This window comes from Gouania willdenowi, unplaced genomic scaffold (genome assembly GCF_900634775.1).
Source record: "Gouania willdenowi unplaced genomic scaffold, fGouWil2.1 scaffold_332_arrow_ctg1, whole genome shotgun sequence".
NCBI lineage: Eukaryota > Metazoa > Chordata > Actinopteri > Blenniiformes > Gobiesocidae > Gouania > Gouania willdenowi.
The window spans coordinates 667,147-688,259 of NW_021145094.1; the positions used below are offsets into that span (position 1 = coordinate 667,147).

The following is a 21,113-nucleotide window of genomic DNA, read 5'->3' on the forward strand; positions in this document are numbered from 1 at the left end:
ATAGAGCTGATCTATATATATATATATATATATATATATAATAGAGCTGTTGTTGTGTGTTCTAGGGGTGATAAACAGGAAGTGGCCCATAGAGCTGATCTATATACATACTGTATATATATCTATAATAGAGCTGTTGTTGTGTGTTCTAGGGGTGATAAACAGGAAGTGGCCCATAGAGCTGATCTATATATATATATATATATCTATAATAGAGCTGCTGTTGTGTGTTCTAGGGGTGATAAACAGGAAGTGGCCCATAGAGCTGATCTATATATATATATATCTATAATAGAGCTGCTGTTGTGTGTTCTAGGGGTGATAAACAGGAAGTGGCCCATAGAGCTGATCTATATATATATATATATATATATATATATATATCTATAATAGAGCTGTTGTTGTGTGTTCTAGGGGTGATAAACAGGAAGTGGCCCATAGAGCTGATCTATATATATATATATATATCTATAATAGAGCTGTTGTTGTGTGTTCTAGGGGTGATAAACAGGAAGTGGCCCATAGAGCTGATCTATATATATATATATATATATATAATAGAGCTGTTGTTGTGTGTTCTAGGGGTGATAAACAGGAAGTGGCCCATAGAGCTGATCTATATATATATATATACTGTATAAATATCTATAATAGAGCTGTTGTTGTGTGTTCTAGGAGTGATAAACAGGAAGTGGCCCATAGAGCTGATCTATATATATATATATATATATATATATATATATATATATATATATATATATATATATATATATATATATATATATATATAATAGAGCTGTTGTTGTGTGTTCTAGGGGTGATAAACAGGAAGTGGCCCATAGAGCTGATCTATATATATATATATCTATAATAGAGCTGTTGTTGTGTGTTCTAGGGGTGATAAACAGGAAGTGGCCCATAGAGCTGATCTATATATATATATATATATATATATATATAATAGAGCTGTTGTTGTGTGTTCTAGGGGTGATAAACAGGAAGTGGCCCATAGAGCTGATCTATATATATATATATATATATATATATATAATAGAGCTGTTGTTGTGTGTTCTAGGGGTGATAAACAGGAAGTGGCCCATAGAGCTGATCTATATACATACTGTATATATATCTATAATAGAGCTGTTGTTGTGTGTTCTAGGGGTGATAAACAGGAAGTGGCCCATAGAGCTGATCTATATATATATATATATATCTATAATAGAGCTGCTGTTGTGTGTTCTAGGGGTGATAAACAGGAAGTGGCCCATAGAGCTGATCTATATATATATATATCTATAATAGAGCTGCTGTTGTGTGTTCTAGGGGTGATAAACAGGAAGTGGCCCATAGAGCTGATCTATATATATATATATATATATATATATATATATCTATAATAGAGCTGTTGTTGTGTGTTCTAGGGGTGATAAACAGGAAGTGGCCCATAGAGCTGATCTATATATATATATATATATCTATAATAGAGCTGTTGTTGTGTGTTCTAGGGGTGATAAACAGGAAGTGGCCCATAGAGCTGGTCCAGGACCACCTAGAAGAGGCAGAGGAGACGTTGGAGGTACAGCTGGTTTCTGCTGAGGGAACCATCATTGGACCCATCAACAAAGCTCTCATTACCATCAAAGACTCAGGGAGAGGTAATGGAAACGTTGGACATGTAGGAAGTTAGTGACTCTGTGAACCAACACATTCTATATAATCTATATATTCCATATGTTCTATATAATGTATATTTTCTATATGTTCTATCTGCTCTATGTAAATGTATATATTCTATATGTTCTATATATATTATTCTATGTATTCTATGTTCTATATTTTATATATGTTCTATATAATCTATATGTTCTATCTGCTCTATATAATGTCTATATTCTATCTATTATTCTATGCTCTATATTTTCTACATGTTCTATTTAATCTATATGTTCTATCTGCTCTATATAATGTCTATATTCTATATATTATTCTATGTTCTATATTTTCTACATGTTCTATTTAATCTATATGTTATATCTGCTCTATATAATGTCTATATTCTATCTATTATTCTATATATTCTATGTTCTATATTTTCTATATGTTCTATATAATCTATATGTTCTATCTGCTCTATATAATGTCTATATTCTATCTATTATTCTATATATTCTATGTTCTATATTTTCTACATGTTCTATTTAATCTATATGTTATATCTGCTCTATATAATGTCTATGTTCTATCTATTATTCTATACGTCAGGCCAATGCCAGCAGCACAAAGACGGCTCTGTCTCTGTGTCTGTGCTGGGGGGGACGGCCGTGGTGGAGAACCACTACCCCCAGCATGGCACCATTCAGCTGGAGAGGCTCCCCATTGGTAGTGGCTCTGTGGTTTTCAACCCTGGGTCACAAACCGGTCTGAGGACAGAGAAAGTCAGTGTTGTGAGCCGTCAGAGATCAGTAAGGACACGCCTCTATGTGTTTATTGATTTATTTATTTGACAACACACAGTAATGAACAAGTTGTACATGTTTGTAGATTATAGCAGAAGTTCTCATGTCCATCTGTCGTCCAGAGGAAGGTCACACACATTAATACAATGTATAAAACTTATAGGCATACACACAATTCAATCATAACACAAATACAACAAAAATACAAGGACATAGCACGTATGGTCGGGGGAGGGGGGCTTTTGGAGGGGCGCCCGTGTGCAGCGCCCCTCCTGCTGCCACTACATGGGAGGGAGGGGGGATGGGGGGCCAAAGAAGGTTTTGAAACATGATCCCGATAGCTTCATTCTATACAGTTCAGCTCTTTGCAGTGAAACAACCTGAGGTAGATCTGATTCAGAAACAAAGTTCCCACGTGGCAGTGGGGCAGTATGGTGGCCTTATGAGTGTGAAGAGCCCTGCTCCATCCATCAGAAATGACTGGCAACCTTCCCAAAACAGCTGCTGACGTAATCCAACCTCTCCGATAGGTCAGAGAACTGCCAGCTCCAATCAGCAGTATGCCTGCTACCATCATTCCAGTCATGTAGATGTCTTCCACATCCTCAACAGATGGACAGACACACGACCCTCCACTCCCAGGAGTCCATCATGTATCCCACCGCAAACATTCCATATGGACAAGCGGGCTCACCTCTGCCCGTTCTCTGTTGAAATAATTTGGTTGATTGCATTGAGAAACCAGCTGATCAATTCCATCATTTGGGTTTTTGGATAGAGATGTAGAGAGAGAAGAGTTGAAAACCTTTTGTTGCCAATGACTTCCTGAAGTGTTGAGCTCATGAACATCACCAGACGTTGGGTTTCCTCCTTTTTAAAGCTCTGCAGCTTTCAGTTGCTTTCTTTCTGAACTTTAGTCTTTAACAGGTGAAATGCTCCGTTGGGTTGAGATCATGTGACTAACTTGGCCATTCAACAATCTTCTACTTCTATGTTTTAATAAAGTCCTGGGTTGCTTTAGCTCTATGTTTTGGGTCATTGTCCATCTGTATTATGAAACACCACCTCATCAGTTTGGCATGATTTGGCTGGATTAGAGCAGACAGTAGGTCCCTGAACACCTCAGAATTCATCTGACCTGTGTGACATCATCAATAAACACCAGCACCCATGCAGGACCACCCACCACTCTACCATGTTCTACACATGATGTGCTATGTGTTGGATCATGAGCTGTACCACGCCTTCTCTAGACTTTTATCTGACCATGGTTCTGGTAGAGGTTGATCTTAGTTTCATGTTGTTCCAGAACTGTGCTGGCTTTTTAGATGTTTTTAATAAAGTCCAATGGAGCCTTTCTACTGTGGAGTCTTCTGAGTGTTGCACCGTGCAGTGAACCCTCTGTGTTTACTCTCATGTACTCTTCTCTTTATGGTAGACCTGGACAAGGACACGCCTACCTCCTGGACAGGGTTTTTAACTTGGTTGGCTGTTGTGAAGGGGTTTCTCTTCACCATGGAAATGATTCTGTTGTCTTCTGTGGACGTTCAGGTCTTTTTGCGTTGCCAAGTTGACCAGTTCTTTCTTTCTTTCTCAGGATAAACCAAACTGTAGGTTTAGTCACTCCTAATATTGTAGCAACTTCACGGATGGTTTTTTTCTGTTTCTGTAGCTTCAGGAAGTCTTGTTTCATGTCCTGCATGGAGAGCTCCTTTGACCACATGTTGTCTTCAGAGCACCACCCCTCAAATCACCTCCACACCTTTAATATGTTTCATTGGTAATGACCACACCTGCCCATGGAATGGTTTTGGGGTCAATTGTCCAATGACTTTTGGTCCCTTTAAAAACAGAGCTGGACCTCCTCAACCCTTCATCCAATCAGAATGTGGATACAGTCAAAGCCGAGTCAGCACTTTATGTCCATTACATTACATCACTAGAACTGGAATATGTTTGTGTGTGTGTGTGTGTGTGTGTGTGTGTGTGTGTGTGTGTGTGTGTGTGTGTGTGTGTGTGTGTGTGTGTGTGTGTGTGTGTGTGTGTGTGTGTGTGTGTGTGTGTGTGTGTGTGTGTGTGTCAGATCAGTCCTTCCAGTGTTTTCCACAACGGAACAGACACCGTCTACACCGTGAGTACCAGATACAACCGTTGTTTACCAGTGACAGACTGTAGTTGAACCGATCTTCTCTGCTCTCCAGTATCATGGAATCATGCAGACACAGGGCCATGATGATGATGATGATGATGATGATGGTGATGATGGGTCTCCATCCAGACAAGGGAGGAAGGCCCACGTTCAGCCAGTAAACAGAAGAGCTCATTCTGGCCGCCCCACTGAGCATGTGAGTGAGTCTCAGATGTTACACAACCTTGTGGTTTCTCATGACCTTTGACCTGTAAGGGCCTGTGATTGGTCAGCAGAGGTCACATGTGACATGCGTACCAGAGCTGATGGGACTCGTGCATTTCAACCACACCATCAATGAGCTGTTGTACTGCAACGGTGTTTCCTGGAAACCATGGAAGACCATCAAACAGGTGACATTAGCATTTAGCATCTTTTAGTAAATAAAGACTTTGAGAACTTTGCTTTGAATTGATGTGATGTTGGTGTGGGATGTGATCCAGAGTGTGTTTCCTGTTGAACAGCACATGGTCAGAGCTCAGATGTGTCCAGATGGATGGAGCTACCATGGAGAACACTGCTACATCCTTAGCACTGGAGATAAGCTAACCTGGAGCTTAGCTAACACAGCCTGTAAAGAACAGTATGTACTACTACTACTACTATAACTAGTACTATTACTATTACTACTACTACTATTACTACTACTACTACTACTACTACTACTATTACTATCATAGAGAACACTGCTACATCCTTAGCACTGGAGATAAGCTAACCTGGAGCTTAGCTAACACAGCCTGTAAAGAACAGTATGTACTACTACTACTATAACTAGTACTATTACTACTACTACTATTACTACTACTACTACTACTACTACTATTACTATCATAGAGAACACTGCTACATCCTTAGCACTGGAGATAAGCTAACCTGGAGCTTAGCTAACACAGCCTGTAAAGAACAGTATGTACTACTACTACTATAACTAGTACTATTACTACTACTACTATTACTACTACTACTACTACTACTACTATTACTATCGTAGAGAACACTGCTACATCCTTAGCACTGGAGATAAGCTAACCTGGAGCTTAGCTAACAGCCTGTAAAGAACAGTATGTACTACTATTACTACCAGCACTACTACTACTACTATAACTAGTACTATTACTACTACTACTACTACTACAACTACTACTATTACAATCATAGAGAACACTGCTACATCCATAGCACTGGAGATAAGCTAACCTGGAGCTTAGCTAACAGCCTGTAGAGAACAGTATGTACTACTACTACTACTACTACTACTTCTACTATAACTAGTACTATTACTACTACTACTACTACTACTACCACTACTACTACTACTACTACTACTACTACTACTACAACTACAACTATTACTACTACTACTACTTCTACTACTCTACCACTACTACTACTACTGCTAGTACTATTACCATTATTACTACTACTTCTACTATAACTAGTACTATTACTACTACTACTACTACTACCACTACTACTACTACTACAACTATTACTATTACCATTAGTACTACTACTACTACTACTACTACTACTACAACTAGTTCTATAACTACTACTACTACTACTACTACTACTACTACTACTGCTAGTACTACTACTGCTAGTACTATTACCATTAGTACTACTACTACTACTATTACAACTACTACTACCACTACTACCACTACTACTACTACTAATACTAATACTAATACTACTATTACTACTACTACCACTACTACTACTACCACTAGTACTATTACCATTACTACTACTACTACTACTACCACTAGTACTATTACCATTAGTACTACTACTACTACTACTACTATAACTAGTACTACTACTACTACTACTACTACTACTACTACTACTACTATTACTACTACTAGTAGTAGTATAACCATTACTACTACTACTACTACTACTATAACTAATACTATTACTATTAGTACTACTACTGCTATGACTAGTACTATTACTATTAGTACTACTACCACTAGTACTATTACCATTAGTTCTACTACTACTACTACTACTATAACTAGTACAATTACTACTACTACTACTATAACCAGTACTATTACTATTACCATTAGTACTATTACTACTACTACTACTACTACTACTACTACTACTACTACTAGTAGTATGTTACACCCCCTCTAGGATGTGATGTCAAGGCTTGAGGGGCCACAACATAAACAAGACGCCACACAGAAATCAAAGGTTATTAAAAGTATTTATGAACAAAATTCTAAAAGTATCAACAGAACAAACTAAAGGGACTGGAGACCCTGGCCCAACTGAACAGAAGTAGGGAGGACACTGTAGGGCCAACCCTATACAGGGCCGTCGTCCCAGCGTCCACCCTCTAAACTACAAAAACATACAAAACACTAAACTACAGGAGCACGAAAACATGAGGAGCAGAAATCTCTAGTCCAAACTAAACTAACAAACATCTCCAGTGGGAGCTGAAGACCTCTCCCCACATGTCTACTGATGGTCAGTTGTTGTGCCTTACTCCTTCTGGTCCACTCAGCGCTTTATAAGCTCCTCCTCCCTCTCCTACCTGATTACTGATGTGAGTCAGGTGTGTTAGGAGAGAGGAGGAAGGGCTGGATGAGAGGCCAGGAGGCACCAGCCGTAACAAGTAGTATTACCATTACTACTACTACTACTACTACCACTACTACTACTACAACTAGTACTATTACCATTACTATTACTACTACTACTACTACTACTACTACTACTACCACTACTACTACTACCACTAGTACTATTACCATTAGTACTACTACTATTACTACTATAACTAGTACTATTACTACTACTACTACTACTACTACCACTAGTACTATTACCATTAGTACTACTACTATTACTACTATAACTAGTACTATTACTACTACTACTACTATTACTACTACTACTACTACTACTACCACTAGTACTATTACCATTAGTACTACTACTATAACTAGTACTATTACTACTACTACCTGTTGGATTCCTTGTACTTGCAGCTGTTTTCTGTCTGTTTTTAAACCAGATTTAAAGGAACACTAGCTAGCGTTCGCTCTAAAGTCGACATGGATTGGTTGTGGAACTTTAGCGGAAGGAAACCATTTTGGATTGGTAAGTGTTCCCGCTGTGATGGAATTATATTTATTCATCAACAATCTGTTAGCGTTCACTAAATAATGTTTAGCATGTTCTCAAATTTACCAATATATTTTAATGCTACTTTTGGTTTAGCTAATGCTAAAGTGCATCAGAAGAAGCTCCGTATGCGACTATAGTTTTATGAATCATGCACGCCCACTGGAGGCGGAGCTTTAAGTTCTGAATGACACATACCTTCAAACAGCTTCCTGTTGTTTAGAGCAAGGTTTCTCAAATGGGGGTACGTGTACCCCTAAGGGGACCCGATGGATGGTACTTGACAGAGAGAGAGAAATTAACAAATGAACGCATTAAATATATGTTTTTTTTTAGTGAAAAATGATAATCATACTAAATATTACCAGCAACTCACTAAAAAAATACACAAAAAAAACAGAGGAACATACACAATGACACTAAAAACACACACACTCAGAGAATAATTTAAATAATACCTACAACACACAAAATAAGAGAAAAATATTCTGATTAATAACAGGAACAGACAAATTACACCAAAAACACAGAATGATGATGAAATGATCTTGATTAGATCATGAACTGAAAACATCAGAAGGAAAATGATAGAACTGTATTAATTCAGGAGACATTAAATACTGTTTCATTCACTTATTTACACAATGAGATTCTTTAAAATGTGTGTTATCACTCATTCATTCATCATTGTGCTCTATAGATGTTTTTACATAGAATTCTGAGCAAAATGTTGTCGTCTGACAGAAGAGGAACCTGGATTAAATGGTTAGAGAAAGAGGAACTACAAGCATAAAGTGTGAGAACCACTGGTTTAGAGGAAGACAAACGTTAAAGGAAACACCTTATGAAAAAAAACACACGTGAGGTAACGTGAGTGTCCACTGTCACACAAAATATTTAATAAATCCATCCAGTCGTTTGTTTGTGGTCTGTGTAAGTCTGATAGCACAGAGAAAAATGCTCCGTTTCAAATTTTACACATTTGTGACGTCACAAGTCAAATCAGGAAATAAAATACCCTCCCCTCCGCTGGTGACTCCACCCATGGACTACACCCCCAACATGATGAAAACCATTGGGAAAGTCCATCATTGCTAGTGAAGGAGTGATGGCTACCTGTAAAACTAAATACAGAACTTTCCTGCTACCAGAGCCACGCCTCCACAGTAAAAGTACACTGCAGTGTCAGCACTATTTGTTCATGTGGAGGTGTACTCTGTGGTCTGTGGTTTGATGCATTGGAGAACCTGTTCTATGGCCTCGTATCGCTGATACGCAGCAGAAAACAAATGCTGATCACATTAAATGAACTATTCCTGTAGTTAGGAGAGCAGAGGAGGAGAAAGTGACTCAGCAGATTAACACTCTGGTGAGAGTTTGAATGACTGAGATGCACAGACCTTGAAGCGCTGCGGCTGACTCACAATCACAATAGTCTCTTAAATATCCATGTGTTTTACTGTTTACGACTGAGAACAATAACAACAGTGTGTGGATAGCAAGAATAAAATTGTTTTGGTGATCACTGATCACCCTGTGAAAGAGCGAGACATGAAGTGAGTCAGTGTCTATAGACACGCCCACTCATGAATATGCATAAGCAGGCCCCAAAACGGCCCGATTTCAGAACTGTTCAGAAAGTGACGTTTCTGAGGCAAAAACTCTGGAAAACAGGAGAGTTTGGGAAAATAAACCTCAAATACTATGTTTTTGGAGTTCTTAGAACAAATAGAGAGTGAGAAACAGAATAATATGGTAAAACTAGGGACAGGGAATGTGGAGTAGCAACATTTACTGTTCAGAGAGGGTGAACCTTTTCTAGGACAGCTGTGGGGTTGACAACATCCAACTGGGGTACAGATAAGGCCAACGGACTGGCAGATTACAGAGAGGTCTTGACATAAACGCAGAGATCCTCTGGCCAATCATGTGCCAGAGCATCCTGCCCCATTGGACTGGCGTCCTCTGTCCAGGAGAACCACAGGGGCCAAGGTGTTGTCTCCTCGCAGGAGACACCAGAGAGTGAGCACTACCTCTGGGTGGAGCCTCCACTCTCTTGGACGGGGGTTGCCACCTGGTTCCTCTCTCCTGCTGGCCACCACAGTACCTGCAGTCACTGGCTTGGTCAACCTTGGTAATGGATCAAGAAGACTCCAGAGGTCTTGTCTCACCAAGTCAGTGTTTCTTTCCCTGAGGTGTAGAAAAGGTGTTGCTGAAACTCCAACACATTTGAGTTTCCACTGGCGGTATCGGCTCTACTCACTCGGCTCTACTCTCCTTTTTGTGCGTGTTCACTGGGAAAACGTACCTCCTCCGTGGTACCTGGTGCTGCTTTTTTCAATACTTCCATTGTTGAGGTTCCAAAAAAAAAATCAGCCATGGTCTGAAGATGTGACGTAGGCACAAAGCTGACACTGATTGGTTCACAGAATTATCAAAGCATAGAGTCATCCACTCACGCACAGAGAGGAAGCTTTTGGACACATTGATTTTTGTTGGTAATCTTGTGAGGATGGCAGCAAAAAAGTACAATCTGTGGAGTCTGGCAGTTTCACGGGTCAGGTTGCCCACTGCTCGTCAAAGGGTCGGCAACCATGGTTCTGCAAAGCCTTGGTTACCAACTGAGCACTGTAGTGCTCTGGTCGTTGTGGGGTTGCACCAGTTGCCCGTCTGCTGAGTAGTCCAACATCAAAAATGCATGCCGCAGACTGGCTGGAGGTGTCTCAAGCCTGGTGGGGGGAGGCACACCCCTGCCTACCAGCGTCAGGTTCCCTCAACAATAGTCATTTAAAGTCTGGAGAGAAGCGTCGCTGAGGGACGGCATGAGGTGAGATGATGAGTTCCCTGTTCGTCTCATGGTGGCTTCTGCCTTGGATATCGTCTCTCCCCCTACTCTGGGGGTGAGGTCACCTTTCCTCTGATCTACAAGCTTCATCCAGTGACACCCTCTGACTGCTGGTAAATGACCCAGACTAAATGTGGCCACGTTGTGCTTTAGCCTCAGGGTCCAGCCATCAGCTGAAAGGTGATGGTAGGCCCGTTAGTCCAGTGCTTCTCAACCTTTTCAGGCCACGACCCCAAAAATAAAGGTTCCACAGAGCAGGGACCCTCCAAAATAAAGGTTCCACAGAGCAGGGACCCTCCAAAATAAAGGTTCCACAGAGCAGGGACCCTCCAAAATAAAGGTTCCAGAGAGCGGGGACCCTCCAAAATAAAGGTCCCAGAGTGCGGGGAACCTCACTGTAGCTGAAGGTGGTTGAACACAGACATGAACATTGAAGAACAGTCATGTGGAGACAGGACCATCTATAAGGGGGAATAAAGGAGAGATTTTTGGGGTCCATCCATAAAGTCAGTAAAATGATGGTCCATTGTTCTATGAGGTGAAATGGGATTTTAAAAAACTACAAATTGGTTAAAAGTTATAAATTAAAGTGGATAAAAACAGAGAAAAAGTGGTAAAAATGGTTCAAAGTGTCAATATTGGAACAATTAGTTTAAACTGGTAAATAATGGACATGACAAATGGTGAATGTGGTTAAAATGGCAAAAATAATCATGAAATATGATGAAAAGAGGTTTAAAGTGTTAATAATAGGTCAATATATGTAACATTAGGTGTAAAAGTGGTAGAAAGGGTTTATAAGTGATGAACATGTCTGGAAAGTAGAAACAATGTGTAGAAAAGTCATTAAAATGTGATGTAGACGTGTCAGAAATGTGAGAAATGTAGCAAAAATACATTAAAAGGAGCAAAAATATGGCAATAAAAAGTGATGAAAGTAGGTTAAAATATGATGAGTTTGGTGGATTTGTAGAAAAATGAGTACGAATGAGCTCAAGTGATTGAAAAAATATTCTCACTTCTGTTATATACTGTACCTTGTTTTTAGATGTAAAGATCTTGTCATTGTAAATGAAGGACTGATTGATTGGTTTGATCAGGCCTGAGTCGGAGGGGGGGCAGAGGAGGAGGATGGCAGTGGAGCGATGGAGAACAGGTGATCTACACCAACTGGAGAACCAGCCCCCGTGTTCTCAACATGGGGTCAGGGAGGTCCTGTGTTGTGGTGTGGAAGAGGGCCCGCTGGTACCCCAGGGACTGTAGAAAGAGTCCAGCACATGGCTTTGTGTGTTCAATAAAAATAAACTGATCAACGTCACTTTGTTTTTAGAAGAACACGATTTTGTAGAAATCCTCATAGAACCATGAATCAGACTCTAATGACACTAACCATACAGGATTTATTAATACATTTATCATTGTCTGATTTCTAGATTCTTATTTTAGGTTTTTAACAATTATAAACTGTTACATTTCTATTTATTTACCCTGAAAATATGAATTAAATGGACTTGTAGCAATGCTAATGCTAACATCATTGATTGTGTTTCTTTTTGTAGTGGTTTTGTTCTACAATATGTTTGTGTTTATTCCCATGTTTTAAAACTATTGTATTACAGTAAAAGCTGTGTAGCTTTTTAGTAGTTTAGTGTTTTTTATTATTTCAGAAAACTCAAAAATGTGTATTTTTCTGTTTGACATTTTTCTAGGATAGCGATGAGGAATAAAATGTATATGTATATATTAAGAAATGTGTTTAGACAAACTCATGCAATCAGTCTTATTGATTTAAATAAACAATTATTTTTGCATGTTTTGAGTCTAAACTACTTAATAAAAGTGTTATATTTAAAAAAGAGGTTTTTATCCAACAAACTTCACAGTTAAACTGTTTAGATACAATTTTTATCTTCAAATGTATATATATATATATATATATGTATATATGTGTGTGTGTTTGAATGTATATGTGAAAAATTTGAATATAAATAAGAAAGGTTTGAACATATGAAATGTCTGAATATTTACACTGAAGAAAAATATAAATGCAACACTTTTGTTTTTGTTCCCATTTTCCATGAGCTGAACTCAAAGATCTAAAACATTGTCTATAATCACTAAAGACATGTTTTTATCAGATATTGTTGACAAATGTGTGTAAATGAGCAGAGATAACCCCTCCCACCTCACAGGTGTGTCATATCAACATTCTGATTAGACAGCATAATTATTGCACAGGTGTGCCTCGGGGTGGCCACAATAAAAGGCCACTCTAAAAGTGTTGCGTTTAATCATAGCACAGTGTCACAGATGTGGTTAGTATGTAATTATCATGCTGACTGCAGTAATGTCCACCACAGCTGTGAATATTCATTTCTCTACCATAAAAAGGCGTTTCAGAGAATCAGGCAGTACATCCAATGGCCTCACAACCACACCAGCCCAGGACCTCCACATCCATGAAGGTCTGAGACCAGCCACCAGGACAGCTGCTGCAACAGTCGCTTTGAATAACCAAAGAATTTCTGCACAAACTGTCAAAAATTGTCTCTGGGAAGTTCATCTGCATGGTCGTTGTCCTCATCAGGGTCTCCATCTGACTGCAGTTCATCATCATAACCCACTTGACTGGTCGATGCTCACATTGGATGGTATCTAGTACGTTGGAGAGATGTTCTATTCAGTATTTACTGGTTCAGGGTAGATGCAGACAGCGTGTGTGGTGTGGTGTGGGTGAGCGGTTTGCTAATGTCAGCGTTGTGGATGGAGTGGCCCATGGTGGGGGTGGAGTTATGGTATGTCATGGACAACCAACACAGGTGCATTTTATTGATGGTATTTTGAGAGATATTGTGACCAGATCCTGAGGCCGATTGTTGTGCCATTCATCCACGACCTTCACCTCATGATAATGCACTGCCCCATGTTGCAGCGTGATAATGCACGGCTCATGTTGCAGCATGATAATGCACAGCCTCATGTTGCAGCATTATAATGCACAGCCTCATGTTGCAGCGTGATAATGCACGGCTCATGTTGTAGCATGATAATGCACAGCCTCATGCTATAGCATGATAATGCACAGCCTCATGTTGCAGCGTGATAATGCACGGCTCATGTTGTAGCATGATAATGCACTGCCCCATGTTGCAGCATTATAATGCACAGCCTCATGCTATAGCATGATAATGCACAGCCTCATGTTGTAGCGTGATAATGCACAGCCTCATGTTGCAGCGTGATAATGCACGGCTCATGTTGTAGCATGATAATGCACTGCCCCATGTTGCAGCATTATAATGCACAGCCTCATGCTATAGCATGATAATGCACTGCCCCATGTTGCAGCATTATAATGCACAGCCTCATGCTATAGCATGATAATGCACAGCCTCATGTTGTAGCGTGATATTGCATGACCTCATGTGGCAGCGTGATAATGCATGGCTCATGTTGCAGCATTATAATGCACAGCCTCATGTTGCAGCGTGATAATGCACAGCCTCATGTTGCAGCGTGATAATGCACAGCCTCATGTTGCAGCGTGATAATGCACAGCCTCATGTTGCAGTGTGATAATGCACGGCCTCATGTTGTAGCATTATAATGCACAGCCTCATGTTGCAGCGTGATAATGCACGGCCTCATGTTGTAGCATTATAATGCACAGCCTCATGTTGCAGCGTGATAATGCACGGCCTCATGTTGTAGCATTATAATGCACAGCCTCATGTTGCAGTGTGATAATGCACGGCCTCATGTTGTAGCATTATAATGCACAGCCTCATGTTGCAGCGTGATAATGCACAGCCTCATGTTGCAGCGTGATAATGCACAGCCTCATGTTGCAGCGTGATAATGCACAGCCTCATGTTGCAGCGTGATAATGCACAGCCTCATGTTGTAGCGTGATAATGCACAGCCTCATGTTGCAGTGTGATAATGCACGGCCTCATGTTGTAGCATTATAATGCACAGCCTCATGTTGCAGCGTGATAATGCACAGCCTCATGTTGCAGCGTGATAATGCACAGCCTCATGTTGCAGCGTGATAATGCACAGCCTCATGTTGCAGTGTGATAATGCACGGCCTCATGTTGTAGCGTGATAATGCACAGCCTCATGTTGTAGTGTGATAATGCACAGCCTCATGTTGTAGCATGATAATGCACAGCCTCATGTTGCAGCGTGATAATGCACAGCCTCATGTTGCAGCGTGATAATGCACAGCCTCATGTTGTAGCGTGATAATGCACAGCCTCATGTTGCAGCGTGATAATGCATGACCTCATGTTGCTAGGATCCAAACACAATTCCTGGAAGCTGAAAACATCCCAGATGTTGAATGACCAGCACAGTCAGTGGTCATGTGACCCACTGAGCATGTTTAGGATTCTCTGGGTGGGCAGATACCACAGCGTGTTCCACTTCCTGCTAAAATCCTGCAACTTGGAGGAATGGACCAACATTCCATAGACCACTATCAATAACCTGATCATCTCTATGTGAAGGAGATGTGATGCACTGTGGGAGGAGTAGTGACGTGCAGTCAGGGTAGACAAGGTAGGCAGTGCCTACCCAAGGGTGAAGTGATATTTTGATTATCACGGCTGACGGCTGGTGACGTGCTGGTGACGTGCTGACGTGGTGACGTATCGATCATTTCCTGTTTACACTCTACCGCTGCTTGCAGCGCTCTACTACTGTGTTCTGCTAACTCTAATCAAACTTGTTGTCATTGATATTTTAGCCTTGAAAACACTTGTTTTAATTTTTACCGTACAGTTAAACGTACGAAGGTTAAGTAAAAAGCAATCTCGCCTCTTATAGGCAGTACAATCTCCTTTAAACTTCCTTTTGTCCTTAGCTTAGCTTAGCTTAGCTTAAATTTAGCACCTATGGCTTCTCTCTCCTCCCCTCCGCTCTCCTGCCCGGTGTGTCAGATGTTTAGTTACTCCTCCTCCTCCTTTAGGGACAATGGTAGTTGCATAAAGTGTAGCGTACTGTTAGATATGGAGGCGAGGATCAACAATCTGGAGAAGCGGTTCCTCACCCCTGATACCAAAACCGAAGCTAGCAAGCAGGACCTAGCCGGTGCGGACCGTGCTAGCTCTAGCTTAGCCTCCCCCCCGGCCAGCAATGAGTGGGTTACTGTCCGTGGTAAGCATAGTCGAAGGTCAAAAAGCCGCTCGGGACACCACCATGTTCACGTCTCAAACAGGTTCTCCCCCCTCTGTGAGGACAACACACTCACCGGGGAACAAACTCTGATAATTGGCGACTCCATAGTGAGAAACGTGAAGCTAGCGAAGTCAGCGGGCATTGTGAGGTGCATCCCAGGGGCCAGAGCGGGCGACATAGAATCAAATCTAAAGTTGCTGGCAAAGAGTAATCGTAAGTTTGATAGGATAGTCCTCCATGTCGGCACTAATGACTCCCGACGTCGTCAGTCGGAAGCAACCAAAGTGAACATTGAATCAGTTTGTGCTTATGCTAAAACAATGTCGGACTCCGTAATTTTCTCTGGTCCCTTACCAAATCTGACCAGTGATGACATGTATAGCCTATAGCATGTCATCATTTAACCGCTGGCTATCGAGGTGGTGTCCAGAAAACGAGGTGGGCTTCATTGATAACTGGAGATCCTTCTGGGGAAAACCGAACCTGATAGGAAGAGATGGAATCCATCCTACTTTGGAGGGAGCATCTCTACTATCAGAAAACATGGCACATTTATGACATCTCATGAATGAGACCATGTTACAGAGGGGGAGTCCTCCACGCCCCTCTGCGCTTGCCTTAGGACAGTTTCCCTCCCATTGCTATCAGGATAGCTGTGTTCATCGCCATGACAACTGTTGTGATGGTGATGAATATTATTTTATGGAGACGGTGTCAGTCCCCCGACCCATATTTCACAATGATTTTAACATAAAATCAAATAAAAGAGCTATCAATTATAAAAATCTGAAAAAAATTAAAATCTCAAATCTAGAAACACCAAAACATAAAAGCATTAGATGTGCTCTATTAAATATTAGATCACTGAGATCCAAATCTCTACTAGTAAATGACCTTATCTCAGAAAATAACTTTGATTTATTCTGTTTAACTGAAACATGGCTGTATCAAGATGAATATGTTAGTTTAAATGAAGCCACTCCTCCCAGTCATTTAAATACTCATATGCCACGAGACATAGGCCGTGGAGGTGGTGTAGCAGCTATTTATCATTCCTCTCTCCTAATCTATCCTAAACCAAAGGCCAGTTACACTTCCTTTGAAAGCCTGGTTCTAAATTTATCTCATACTGAATCAAAAACCTGCCAGCCAGTCTTATTTGTGATAATTTACCGTCCTCCAGGCCCTTATTCTGAATTTCTATCAGAATTCTCTGAGTTTATATCAAACTTAGTCCTCAGTTCTGATAAAATACTGATAGTAGGAGATTTTAATATCCATGTGGACAAATATAGTGATAGCCTGAGCTCAGCCTTTATGTCCCTAATAGACTCAGTTGGCTTTTTTCAAACTATTAATGAAGCTACTCATCGTTTAAATCATACTCTTGATCTTGTTCTAACATATGGCCTTGATATTAATGAACTAAAAGTCTACCCTGAAAATCCTCTGCTATCAGATCACTTTTTAATATCTTTTAACATTATCCTAGAGGATCTCGCACTGTGCAATAAAATAGTTACAAGTAGAAATCTGTCCAATAGTGCTGTGGCTAAATTTAAAGAGGCCATTCCTGCTGCCTTAAACTCAGTGCACCATCCAATAAATAACTATGATATTAATTATAACCCCTCTCAACTGGATCTGCTTGTCGATAGCTCTGCTAGTCTACTAAAATCCACCTTGGACTCAATTGCCCCATTGAGGGAAAAAACTATTAAACGTCAGAGGAAAGCTCCGTGGTTTAGCTCTGAAACTCACACATTCAAACAAACAACCCGTAAATTAGAGAGAATGTGGCGCTCCAATAAAACAGAGGAGTCACGAATACTCTGGCAAGAAAGCCATAGTAAATACATGACAGCCTTACGACATAGTCGATCTACATACTACTCCTCACTAATTGAAGAAAATAAAAATAATCCGAGGTACCTTTTCAGCACTGTAGCCAGGCTAACACAAAGTCAGAGCTCTATTGAGCCCATGATTCCTCTAGCCCTCAGCTGTGAGGACTTTATGACATTTTTTAACCATAAAATTCATAAGATTAGAGATAAAATTAGCCACTCCCTGCCTTCACCTGGGCCTGCTGTACCATTAAATGTAAATAGGCCTAACCTAAACTGTTTCACACATATAGGACTTCAGGAACTTAACTCTATTATTTCATCCTCCAAACCATCGACCTGCCTTTCAGATCCGATCCCAACTAAGCTGTTTAAAGAAGTTGTTCCCCTAGTCTGCCCATCTTTGTTGGAGACAATAAATATATCCCTATCAATAGGCTACGTGCCACAGTCCTTTAAAGTAGCTGTAATCAAACCCCTTCTCAAAAAACCTACTCTTGATTCCAGCACTTTAGCAAACTACAGGCCTATATCTAATCTTCCTTTTATTTCAAAGATTCTTGAGAAAGTTGTGGCAGCTCAGCTCTGTGAATTTCTTCAAAACAACAGCCTGTTGGAGGACTTCCAGTCAGGTTTTAGAGCTCAACACAGCACAGAGACTGCTTTAGTTAAAGTAACTAATGATCTACTCTGGGCTTCAGATGAAGGACGACTCTCAGTGCTGGTTTTATTAGATCTTAGTGCAGCTTTTGACACTATAGATCACTATATTCTACTAGAGAGATTAGAGAAATTACTTGGAATCACAGGGACTGCCCTAAACTGGTTTAAGTCCTACCTATCTGATAGGTACCAGTTTGTACACGTGAATAATAAGTCTTCTGTGTACACTAAAGTAAGCTACGGGGTTCCTCAGGGCTCTGTGCTAGGTCCAATCCTCTTCTGTATCTATATGATCCCCCTTGGTAATGTTATGAGAAAATACTCTGTTAACTTTCACTGCTATGCTGATGATACCCAACTGTATGTATCAATGAAGCCAGGTGAGACAAATCAGCTATCTAAACTTGAGGCCTGTCTAAAGGACATTAGGGCCTGGATGGACCAAAATTTTCTTCTTCTCAACTCAGACAAGACTGAGGTCATTGTACTGGGCCCGCGACACCTTAGAGAAACCTATGCTAGCCTAACTGCCCTAGATGGCATTACTCTGGCACAAAGCACAACTGTTAGAAACCTTGGGGTTCTATTTGATCAGGATTTATCCTTCAACTCTCACATAAAACAAACTTCAAGAACTGCCTTCTTTCATCTCCGTAACATTGCTAAAATCAGATCTATCCTGTCTCAGGGCGACGCCGAAAAACTAGTCCATGCTTTTGTTACCTCTAGACTGGATTATTGTAATTCTCTTTTAGCAGGCTGCCCGAGCAAGTCGCTTAAGACACTTCAGCTGGTTCAAAATGCTGCAGCACGTGTACTGACTAAAACTAGGAGAAGAGATCACATTACTCCTGTATTAGCCTCTCTGCATTGGCTTCCCATAAAATATAGAATAGAATTCAAGATTCTTCTTCTCACTTATAAAGCCCTAAATGGACAGGCACCAGTCTATCTCAAGGAGCTTGTAGTGCCATACAATCCCCCCAGAACACTACGCTCTCAAAATGCTGGACTACTCGTTGTTCCATTCATCTCTAAAAGTAGTATAGGAGGAAGAGCTTTCAGTTATCAGGCCCCACTTCTCTGGAACCATCTACCAACCACGGTTCGGGGGGCAGACACCCTCTCTACCTTTAAGGTTAGGCTCAAAACATTCCTCTTTGATAAAGCTTTTAGTTAGGAACCAGCTCATAGCTCATAATTAAGATGCAATAGGCATAGACTGCCGGGGGGGGGGGTCTGGCATGCTCGGTTGGAGAGAGGTTGGAGAGGGCGTTAAGAGAGAGGTCATTTAGGTTAGAGAGGGACCGGAGAGGGTCCCATTCCTCTTTCAAACACTCCCTCTATGTCTGCTTACTCCCTTGTGTGTTTGCTCCTGTTCTCCTTCTGGCTTTTGTCTTGCAGGTCCGTGGGATCCTCAGTGTGGAGTTACAGAGTCTCAGCGGCTCTGTCTCCACCCTTTTTTCTGCACACACCCAACACAGCATAACGTGGATGGCTGTTCATCATAGGAATGGGATCCACACAAGGTTCCTGCTGCTTAACAGAAGGTTTTCCTTGCCGCCATGATGAATTCATGTTGGGTGTGGGATACATATGTATGTGTATATACGTATATATGCATATGTGTGTATCCATAAAATGAAGAGTCCGTCCTTAAGACTGCTCTACTGTAAAGTGCCTTGAGATACCATTGGTTATGATTTGGCGCTATACAAATAAAGATTGATTGATTGATTGATTGATTGATTATTTGTTTTAATTATAATATAATTATAAATTATTTATTTTTCCATTTCCAATATCCTACAGTACCTATAAGTTTGGAAGTGTCAGCATTTTGTGCGTTTCACAGTCTAAATGAATAAACATCACTATTTCCTGGTACGGCAGAGATGCTGCACAGTCTCACTCCACTGTAAAGCAGGAGGAGGAGCCAAAAGGAGGCCACACCCCCTCCCAAAAGCACATTGCCACACTGCCTCTGTTCCCATAGTGTGTTTTTATGTTTGCTCATGCTCAGTCAGTTCCGCAAGATGAAAACCATTGGACGTTACCGTGCTATGCTAAATGCTATACGTACGTTCACAGTGCATTAGTGAATTGATCCAGCGTGGCTGCTGCTACATTCTCTAGCTAGTGGGCGGGATAACACTACAGTCAGAATGTCAGAGCTAGAGATGATAATTCAATTCAACTTTATTTGTATAGCGCAATTTACAACAAAGTCATCTCAATGCGTTTATCAAAATGGACCAACAGAACAGGATAGAGAGATAGAACATCAGACTAGTTGAGACGTGAACCACACATCAGGAAGTGACATCATCAGCTTCACCTGAAACAGAGCAGAGAGAGAGAAGAACGAGGAGAAGACACTGACTGCAGAAAAACATGATCCATTATTATCAGGTCATCATGTGTTGGCCTTGGACATCTCTCCTAGTGCCTAGTCAGCACTTATTATAAAGGTGATCAATCTCTTCCTGTTTATTGATAAGTTAACAGTGACTCCAAAGTTTGTAAATGTAACCGTTCACAGACGAGCCCATGTCTGCTCTAGTGGTTAAACTAATGCTATTATACAGTATACGCTTTAGCATATCAGTAGGTTTAGAGTTTAGCCTTAAAGGTGTAGAGAGTAACAGCCTCCTGTAGTAAGACTGGGAGCTGGTTCTAAAGGGGAGGAGCCTGGTAGTGAACGCTCTGCCTCCTGTTCTACTTCTAGATACTTTAGGAACTTCTAGAAGACCATCAGACTGAGAGCAGAGTGATCTACC

General features: G+C 40.7%; 1 protein-coding gene across 5 annotated transcripts in view; it reads left to right on the forward strand.

The window, feature by feature from the left end:
* The window catches only part of LOC114459647 (FRAS1-related extracellular matrix protein 1-like), a 77,068-nt gene extending 64,927 nt beyond the window's left edge, over positions 1-12,141 (forward strand). For 2 of the 5 annotated variants that reach the window (XM_028441835.1, XM_028441838.1), the window contains 8 exons: positions 1,509-1,658; positions 2,266-2,465; positions 4,543-4,590; positions 4,661-4,804; positions 4,881-5,000; positions 5,112-5,230; positions 7,688-7,773; positions 11,743-12,141. In XM_028441835.1, coding sequence (XP_028297636.1) covers positions 1,509-1,658; positions 2,266-2,465; positions 4,543-4,590; positions 4,661-4,804; positions 4,881-5,000; positions 5,112-5,230; positions 7,688-7,773; positions 11,743-11,951 — 1,076 coding nt within the window. In that variant the 3' untranslated portion in view covers positions 11,952-12,141. Of the gene's footprint in view, positions 1-1,508; positions 1,659-2,265; positions 2,466-2,989; positions 4,256-4,542; positions 4,591-4,660; positions 4,805-4,880; positions 5,001-5,111; positions 5,231-7,687; positions 7,774-11,742 lie in introns of those variants that run through there. The other 3 variants (XM_028441836.1, XM_028441837.1, XM_028441839.1) reach the window with 3 other exon arrangements.
* Positions 12,142-21,113: the final 8,972 nt, after the last annotated feature.